General features: G+C 34.5%; 1 protein-coding gene across 2 annotated transcripts; it reads left to right on the top strand.

Moving 5' to 3' along the window:
• Window positions 1-387: 387 nt before the first annotated feature.
• On the top strand, window positions 388-6,662 carry LOC130969802 (ADP-ribosylation factor GTPase-activating protein AGD3-like). 2 transcript variants are annotated; one of them, XM_057895693.1, is made up of 19 exons: window positions 388-577; window positions 825-895; window positions 963-1,063; window positions 1,313-1,383; window positions 1,466-1,528; window positions 1,842-1,886; window positions 2,028-2,093; window positions 2,201-2,248; window positions 2,382-2,477; window positions 2,648-2,689; window positions 3,151-3,366; window positions 3,466-3,783; window positions 3,856-3,942; window positions 4,034-4,372; window positions 4,513-4,658; window positions 4,725-4,809; window positions 5,055-5,220; window positions 5,781-6,039; window positions 6,171-6,662. In XM_057895693.1, exons 1-19 carry the CDS (start codon window positions 533-535, stop codon window positions 6,277-6,279), a joined length of 2,373 nt encoding a protein of 790 aa, XP_057751676.1. In that variant the 5' UTR covers window positions 388-532; the 3' UTR covers window positions 6,280-6,662. The 2 variants fall into 2 exon arrangements, with proteins under 2 accessions (XP_057751676.1, XP_057751675.1); XM_057895692.1 differs by having other exon boundaries at window positions 400-577; window positions 819-895; window positions 6,171-6,661.
• Window positions 6,663-9,770: the final 3,108 nt, after the last annotated feature.

Raw genomic sequence — 9,770 nt, 5'->3', positions numbered from 1 at the left:
GTTCTATATAGATATTTTTTATACATTTTTAATAATATTAAAGATATTTTATTATTAATAAAAGTAAAAATTATTCATGTTAGTGTCAAAATAATTTGGAGACATTTTGGTAGTTAATTATAAATAAAAAATATAAAAAAGAAGAAGAGGAAAAAGGTTGAGTGACTAATGAAATAATTATATTAGGTGAAACTCTTATGTCTTATCTAAGTCACTGTTACCTATATCTGCCTTCCAATTTCAACCTCCTTCCCTCCATTCCCGCTCCAACTATTTTTTTAATACTCTTATAGTCTTATTAATTAATTACTCTTTCCCTTTAACTTTAACTTTAATAATCAAAGATAAATAAAAAAATAGAACCATTAACCATTGCTTCATTCCTCTGTCTCTCTTTCTTTCTCTTAAATTAAGCTAAGCTTTGCGTTGGAAAAAAAAAATTATCTGTCATCATCAGATTCATAATCACATTGCCAAATTTACTTCCTTTGTTGAAGAAACCAAATCTTCATTTCTGGAACCCAAAATAAAAATGCATTTCGCAAAGCTCGATGATTCCCCCATGTTCCGCCAGCAGGTTCTTCTTCTTACCATATCATATTCAATTTATTCAAACATCTATATCTATGTTGATTTTATCGTAATTCACGTCATGTTGAGCAGCACGAGGTGTCTCCTATGCAATCTCGTCATTCATGCTTGATTTTTTTTTTTTGAGGATGTTTTAATATGGCGGAAAGAAAGCATTCTATAACAGAGTTTGCTTTTAAAAAATGGAATTTAACGAATGTGGTTGTGTATGATGGATGCATTTGCAGCTGCAGTGCTTGGAGGAAAGTGCAGAATCATTACGCATCAGATGCTGCAAATTTCACAAAGGATGTCGAAAATATACGTACGTTCACTCTTGGATTCGGATTATTCTCTGAATAAATATTTGATATTTTTTGAAATCTTTTCAGGGAAGGATTAGGAGAGGTATATGAAGGGGACGTGGCATTTGCTACTGCCCTTGAAGATTTTGGAAGTGGCCATAATGATCCTCATTTTGCTGCTTTAGGAGGTAAACCTCATCTTCTCTTTCTTTCTCTACTAAAATTAAATTAATATCTTTGGTTATTTTAGCCTTCAATTGATATGAAGGTTCAGGTTCAGCAGATCAGATGTGTACTCCAGTTGTTGCTATGTTTATTTACTCTTAGCTATGCTTTTAATTTCTTAACCTATGTGCTTCCGTTGACTATGAATAAGATTGCACTAAGGTTTATGTCTGTGCTGCTGACTCTGAAGAATTTTGCTTTGGTATTCCCAGAACCTGTGATGAGCAAATTTACTACTGCTTTGAGAGAAATCAGTACATACAAAGAACTTCTTCGGTCACAGGTAATGATTTGTTCCTAGTAAATCACAGGCTATTGTGCTTATTAGAATTCGTATTCTGTCCTGACTTATTGTGGTTTCTTAGGTAGAGCAGATGCTCACTGACCGGTTACAACACATTATGAATGTTGATATCCATGAAGTCAAGGTATGCTGTGACTTTGGTAGTAGATATTTACTTCTTTTTTTTAATGCATACACATAACAAAGTTGGTTATCATATGGTAAAACTATGGAATATTAGGATAATAGGATGTCATACTTGAAGATATGACTTATCTCCAGTGGATTATCAATTGAATTCAACAATGGACACAGTGGGAGAAGAGTTGAAATCATGATTTTGAAACAATGATTAGAAGCTGTTTAGTGGAATTAAGACCGATCAGTGTGAAAAATTAGTAATCTTTCACCATTTAATGTTCAACAATATATTCATATATTCTTGCCTTTTTATGCAGGAAGCTCGGAAGCGTTTTGACAAAGCTTCTGCTGTATATGATCAGGTGCTTCTCATTTGTGTTGAGATTTAACTTTTATTTAGATCAGTAGAGGCAACAATGTGTGCCTGCGTGTCTGTAAAAATTTCAATTGCAGATCTCCTGATCATAAGATGATAGCGATGCCCATTATATTATTTGCTACAGGCACGAGAAAAGTTTATGTCACTGAAAAAAAGCACAAAGCCTGATATTGCCACTACCATGGAAGAGGTAATTCTGGTAGCTTCTCTTTGGAATTTTTATTCATAACGTATTCCTGTTGCTTGTTGTGAGTTTGTATGATCTTTTAAATCTAATTTGGTATAGAGAAATTCCAGGAATTGCAGAATGCAAGAACCTCATTTGAAGAAGCACGTTTCAATCTGGTAATGTCAATTGCACATATATCTCACATTAATTTGAGCTTCTGAATTATAGCATGTATATCGTTATAATATAACAATAAAAGAAAATAAAATCCTCGTTATGTCTAAAACGAAAACATTTATCATCGGCTAGGTTGTTGCTCTCAATAATATTGAGGCCAAAAAGAGATTTGAGTTCTTAGAGGCTATCACTGGAATCATGGATGCTCATCTTCGATACTTTCAACAGGTATATGAAATACTCATTACATGGCTTTCTCATTATTATTATTATTATTATTATTATTATTATTATTATTATTATTATTATTATTATTATTATTATTATTATTTTATATTTTACTTTTTTCATATCTAGTATTTCACTTAATACATTTTTCAAGGTCCCTTCTGTTGCAGGGATATCAACTATTACATCAGATGCAACCTTTCTTTAGCGAGGTTTTGCTACTACTTCTATAAATTTTTTTTTTCCATTTATGTGATTGCTCATGCCATACATAGTTGAGAGCGTACTTTTCCACAGATAAGCAGATGTAGTTTCTTGAATTTTCTAAACTTATAAACCAAGGGTGATCAAGTAGCATAAAAACACAGTTAATGATGTATAACATTCAATTACTAGATTAGGGAAACACATTTGACTGAATGGAAAATTTTCTTTCATGTCTGAGGTGCCATTTCATTTCTTTTAGAAATACTATTCAGTATAGCACATTTAAAAATAGTATTCAACAGCATTGTCTAGAAATAATTACCAATTTAGTGGCTAAAATGAGAAACCTAAGGACATGATAGTCTTTCATGAGAGCCAGTTCGAAATATGGGAGCTTTCTTTCTTCAACTTGATGCTGAGAGGGAAAGGGCCAATTGCTGAAATATCTAACTCGACCATATTGCAGATTTTGGATTATGTACAGCAATCAAGAGAAAGTTATGATGAAGAGCAGATTTCTCTTTATAAAAGAATGGAAGAGTACAAAAAACGAGTTTATCAAGAGAGTAGAATGTCCTTAAATGGCCCTTATGGTTCTCCTAATGGAGACTCTGTCCATCCTTTTTCTAGGATATCAAATGAAGTGGCTGATGTAGTGAAGGAATCTGCTGCAAATGGAAAGGTATTTTACAATTTACACTATGAATACGATATTCAATGTCGACAATGTATTTAATTTTAGCCTATCTTAATCTCAAAAGTGCATGGTTTATACATATAGGTTGAAATCATTAGACAAGGTTTTCTCTCAAAGCGATCCTCTAATTTAAGGGGTGACTGGAAAAGAAGGTATTTTGTTCTTGATAGTCGGGGAATGCTATACTACTATCGCAAACCATGGAATGGTGGCACTGAAAATGGTTCTGGGCTTCTAAGTCGATGGCTTTCTTCTCATTACCATGGAGGTGTCCATGATGAAAGATATGCAGCACGTCACACAGTAAACCTGCTGACATCCACAATTAAAGCTGATTCTGATCAGTCAGATTTAAGATTCTGCTTCAGGATTATCTCACCATCAAAGAACTATACATTGCAGGTACTTGGTTTTTACATTATTTAAATTTGTTCTTACTTCTAAATTCTGATGATGCAATGGAAAGCAATGCAGGCAGAAAATGCAGTGGACCAGATGGATTGGATGGAAAAGATAACCGGAGTCATTGCATCCTTGTTGAGCGTCCAGTCACTGGGAACGGTACATAGTAGAATTTTTCTTTCAAATTCATTAATCCTCCAATGCTCATGTTATTTCTGATTAATATGATTATATAACATTTCTGTGACAGCCTCCCTGTGCTAAGCGAAAAACTGGAGACAGTGATACTGCTAAGAAGACTGATGTGCCAGAAAGTTCTCTAGATGATGGTCACACCGTGACTGACAAGTCTGAATCAAGGAAATGCACTACTCCCGGTAGCCAATATCGTACATATAAGAGTTTGCAGTTGCAAAGACACAATATGAAAAGTGAAAAGCCAATTGAAGTTCTAAGAAGGGTGAGTGGAAATGACAAGTGTGCAGATTGTGGTAAACCTGAACCAGATTGGGCATCCTTAAACCTTGGCATCCTTATATGCATTGAATGTTCCGGTATTCATCGTAATCTTGGAGTACATATATCAAAAGTAAGTCAATAAGGTTGCAGTTTTAAGTTTACCTTCAATGTTATGTATGGTTCGTTCCTTTGTAAACTCAGTGATGGAAACAAAATCCTTTTCCTTTTACTACTCATTTCTGCAGCTAAGGTGAAAAATATTTTTGGCAGGTAAGATCATTGACACTTGATGTGAAAGTCTGGGACCCTTACGTCTTAACCATGTTTAAGACACTGGGTAATTACTTTGCAAACTCAGTTTGGGAAGAGTTAGCTTCAAAGAGTACTTTGCAAACTGATGATAATGCATCTGTTGGGTAAGTATTGCTAACACTGATGAGAATAACTGTTCAGACATATGCTAACCAGCACCTACTATGTAGTTCATCCAATGCCAGGGGAGACAAAGTAAAAAAACCGAAACCTGATGATTCTATTTCATTAAAGGAGAAGTTCATTCATGCAAAGGTAACCTTAAAAAGATTGAAATTACTAATTAATGCTATTCTTATGTAGAAAGATTTGGGGGGGGGGGGGGGGTGGGTTCAATTTTGTGAATATCAATTTCTATTTTCTGTAGTTGGGCACCCCATATGTTGCACCAAACCTATTTGATATATAAGCCACTATAGCTGCAATTGATTCTACTTTGCATACTAGGTTAAAAACATAAAAAAACGTAGGATTTCATTGCCTGAACATGATTTTTGCAGTACTCTGAGAAAATGTTCATTTGCCGAACAAAAGAAAGCCACTATGTCCATTCTGTGGCAAAAAAAGTGTGGGAAAGCATTTGTGCCAATGACATGAAAGCAGCGTACCGGCATATTGTCAAGTCAGGTGTCGATGTCAATGCCATCAATGGCCACACATTATCTGGTATGTCTTATTACCCAAGAAATTGTTGTGGTTCTAAGACACAATTAGATTGCTTTCTTTAAAGAGATATTTATCCCCACACTTAATTACTATAGGATTGATGACAATATTCTCCCAAAATATAATGAAACCATTAAATTTTTTAGTTACCAATAATAAGACACTCTTAACTCTGTTGAACAAAGAACACTCTCCATAGTTAAATAAAATGTACACTTGGTATTTGTTATATATTTTCATACAGTAGGCAATTATCTTTTTATATATACAAAAGAAGTAACCAAAATACAAGCACAAAGCCAACAAAATCATAAGTCACGTATGAACTTAAAGGTTGTAACTTTTCATTGCATAATGGGTACAACAGTACATTGCAACCTTTCAATGCCAAAGATCATAACTCATGTATGACCGTTTAAATGAAAATTAAAGAAACGATTAATAAACCGTTTATTTCAATATTAATAAAATTAATATTAAATATTAAATTTGTAAATATCTTTTAAATCTGAGTCCCAAAAAAGTTTCTAGTGTGAATACCATTGTTTGGTGCTCTGCAGAAGGTTCTTGTAACATGACTTCATCAGATAAATCAAACATATCATCACCATCTCAACGTGAAAATCAGCTGATGAATGAGAACATACAACTTGGTTCTGGTGTGCTTCACCTGGCATGCATCACTGCTGATGCTGGTATGGTGGAGTTGCTCCTACAATATGGTGCAGACATTAATGCTTGCGATTCGAAAGGTCAGACACCACTTCATTACAGTATTACTGCAGGAAATACTGAAGCTGCAAAAGTGCTACTTATGAGGTAAATTAATTAACATTGCTGGATGGGTTTCTTAGACATATATTCCTAATAACGTTGCTTATCCTTGTATTCTTAGATAATTTCAAATTTCAGTTTAATGTTTACTTTTCCTACCGTCTTGTTATTTACAGGGGGGCCAATTCAAATGCTGCAGATAAAGAAGGCAACACTCCTATTAAGCTAGCATCACAGTCCAACTCCATTGACGCTGAAACCTTGGCTCTCTTGGCAAGAAGATGACATATATGACAACAAAAACTACCCTTAAGCAGTCATTGATTTTCCATGTCTCAAGATTAAATCAAACCTATAGTTTGAGTGCAATGGATAAAGGAGAAACGTAACTAGAACTAGCTAGCCATGCATATAAAGTGATGCAAAGGGGGCTGGAGTTGGACCACGATATATACTTGAAGGATGTGGGGCTACAACCATCTCGGTGTCGCAGGCTCTACTCTCTTTGAACTTTTGAAATTTGGATCATTATTATGATCGTGTAACCATGTCCATATGTATTCTAAACGGGGTATACGAAGAAGGGTTAACATATAGAGCATTAAAGTAAATTCTATAGAAAAATTACACAACTTTTATTGCACTAAAAAAATGATGAATTTAATTATCAAAAACGAAATTCAGGAGAAAATATGAAGGACGATAGTCGGAAAATGTGAATATTAATAAAGTTGTTGATTGTGAGAGTTGCTCCTTCAATGTTCCATCCTTTTTGAAGTTATAGATAAAAAAAAAAATACAGAAAAGCTCTGCATACAAGCGCTAACGACTTGTATGCTTTACAAGTTACTTAACACCCTAAAACCTAAAACGCGCTCCAATGGCTACGTCGTATACACGCGCTATATATAACTACCAAATTTAAAAGATTTGTTTCCTTCTTCGTTTTCCTTATTTGCAGATTTGCTCGTTCTTCTTCTCGCGAAGCTTCCCCTGGTTTCTTCGATCGTTCTTTTCCCCTCCTTTCTCACTCGTTTCTTCTTCGTCATTTACGTTAGTTCCTCTCTCTATAACTCCAGCTTCGTTTTCTATTTGATTTTTTGTTTTATGAAATCAAAGTTTGAACTCGTTTTGAAGATAATGGATGATTCAACCTCAGATTGTCAGCTGAATCCAAGCGAAGTGGATTATGAATTTGAATCTAACAAAGTTCCTGAGGTTTGATTTACATAGGATTACTATGAATTTTGTTGCAGTAATTTGTATAGCATTGTGTAGGTGAATAATTCGTGAACATTGACTATCAAACTAACGCATGAAGATAAATCTGTGGATTGAATGTAATGTATTAGTTTTGATTAATTTTCTGGAATTTATAGCAGACGATCAAGTGTAGATCAGAACTTTTTTGGGTGTATTTTTGAGGGAAGTGTGGCTGTATTTACAGTTTACTGGTTTTTCTGTTATTTTAACTGAGTTGTTGTGGTTCAGGTGTATTATATCAGACACGATTAGGTGTGTTTCTAGTTTTTGACATGGTGTATTCTGCAGCCTGTGTATTTACAGTTTATGGCTTTTATTGTCATTTTAGTTGAGTTGTTGCGGTTCGGTGTATTATATCAGACATGATTGGGTGTATTTTTAGTTTTTGACATGGTGTATTCTGCAGCCTCTCTCTGTTTTTGATGACCAGTTTGTTCCCAAGGTTGAAATGACCTTTACCACCCTTGAAGATGCTGAAAAAGTTTACAGGAACTATGCCAAGGCTGCAGGGTTTTCTACAAGAGTTCGGAGCACAAATAGGAAGGGAAACGAGATTAAGAACCAATTGATTACATGTAGCAGAGAGGGAAAATAGAAATCTAAAATATCTCAAACAGCACAGGGAACTAAGCATGTCCATTCGTCGTACAATAGAGAATAACGAGGAGGCTGGTATTAGACTAAGCAAAACTTACCAATCATTTGTTGCGGCTGCCGGGGGTCATCGTGAGTTAAATTTTATTGAAAATGATATGAGGAATTACATTACGAGAGAAGTGCGAGAAGCGTGGGTGTGCTTAAAGACTCATTTGATAGGAATTGAAATGATTTTCTGCTGAATTTTGGTCTTGTGGACAACAAGTGGCTTTCAGGTAATGTTTGTTTAAAATCTGCAGCAGAGGTATAAATTCAATTTTTTTCGGGTGTATTTATAGTCTGTGTTTGGGTGTATTCTGCAGATCTCTATGAAGACCGTCATATATGGGTTCCAATCTATCTGAATCACCACTTCTGGACAGGGATGAGAAGCACACAAAGGAGCGAGAGCATGCATTCTTTTGGGTGTAAAAGCAGTGTTCTTTTGGGTGTATTTCTGAATTTTCTTATATTTCACATTTTACATATATATACATATATATACTTCAGAATCTTGCTTTTATGTTATAAAATACTGTTTTTTTACAACGGTTTAAGGGTTTTAGGTATTAGGGTTTAGGGTTTTAGAATTTACGGTTTAGGTTTTAGGGTTTACGGGTTAGGGGTTAGGGTTTAGGTTTTAAGTGTTTAGGGTTCAGGATTTTAGGGATAAAGCATCAGGGGGATAGATTTTTGGGTATATATTCAACTTTCTTTGGGTGTAAAAAATGGCAGGTTATGGGTGTATATTTAGTTTGATGTTTTTCTTCATATTATAGTACCTGTAATTTATACATTTTGAATACAGCAGAGAGAGTTTAATTATTGAAAGAAATTTTACAATAAACTGGATTATAATTGGAAAATTTTTACAGCATGTGTTCAATTTGTTACAGGACTATATAACATTTACATTAATCAATGTCAATATCCTTAGAATCTATCTGACAATTTGGTGATGCACCCTTAGCGGCGGGATGTGCATCAGGCCACCAAATCCCAAATCCCTAACAATTGTTTTCTTCTCCTCGCTCATGTTTTTGAATTTCTCACTTAACAAATGTGTTGCACACTTAAGGTCTTTGGTTTGCTGTAAACAAAGCAAAATTATAGTCAGATATATTTCTATTATATAAAACTGATTTCATCTAAGACATATATTTGTTCTTACATTTTTTTCAGCTTGGTTTCTGCCTGCCATTTTTTCTGAAATGAAAAATACACCCATAGATATCAGTAAGATACACCCATAGATGTGATTCAGATACACCCATAGATATGAGTCAGATACACCTATAGATATCGGTCAGATATCACTCAAACATGCATTAATATACAAGGTCAAGCAATATACACCCATGGACAAGCAAATATTAGAACAGTTGCAACTGTTGACTATATTATAGTATATCAGTTCAGAAATATACACCCAACATTTTATGCCATATACACCCAACAAATTACTCCATATACACTCACCAAACTACGGAATATACCCCCAAAAATCAGTTACCAGAAGAACTAGAACAACAAGAACAGTAACACCTACAAGAACGAAGAAGAACAGTGTAACATAGAAGCAAGAATAACAGTAAAACCTAGAACATTATAAACTGTAAAATGAGACGTAGAGCAAGAAGAACAGTAAAACCTAGTTCGAAATCTGGAAAATATACAGGAATGGTAATGTAACGTACCTTGAGTATTATAGCTTTGTTTTCTCTGGAGATTCTTGAACGAGAGTTTTATGGTGTGTTGATGGAGTTTTCGAATGTTAGCGACGAATTGTATATCTTGAGTTTCGAATGTTGCTCGAAAATGGAAGGGTTGCGTTTTCTCTGAATGGCTTTGAGAAGTGGAAGAAGTGGAAGAGTCTG

This window comes from Arachis stenosperma, chromosome 3 (assembly GCF_014773155.1).
Source record: "Arachis stenosperma cultivar V10309 chromosome 3, arast.V10309.gnm1.PFL2, whole genome shotgun sequence".
NCBI lineage: Eukaryota > Viridiplantae > Streptophyta > Magnoliopsida > Fabales > Fabaceae > Arachis > Arachis stenosperma.
Note: the sequence above shows the minus strand (reverse complement) of the source record. Positions and strands in the feature narration are given on the sequence as shown.

What these genes read in the sequence shown, in the direction of transcription:
- LOC130969802 (XM_057895692.1), top strand. Translation starts at nt 533, where the DNA reads ATGCATTTCGCAAAGCTCGATGATTCCCCCATGTTCCGCCAGCAG. An exon ending in TTGATATCCATGAAGTCAAG is followed by an intron (nt 1,529 to 1,841) that starts GTATGCTGTGAC and finishes CTTTTTATGCAG; the next exon opens with GAAGCTCGGAAGCGTTTTGA. An exon ending in TGCAACCTTTCTTTAGCGAG is followed by an intron (nt 2,690 to 3,150) that starts GTTTTGCTACTA and finishes ACCATATTGCAG; the next exon opens with ATTTTGGATTATGTACAGCA.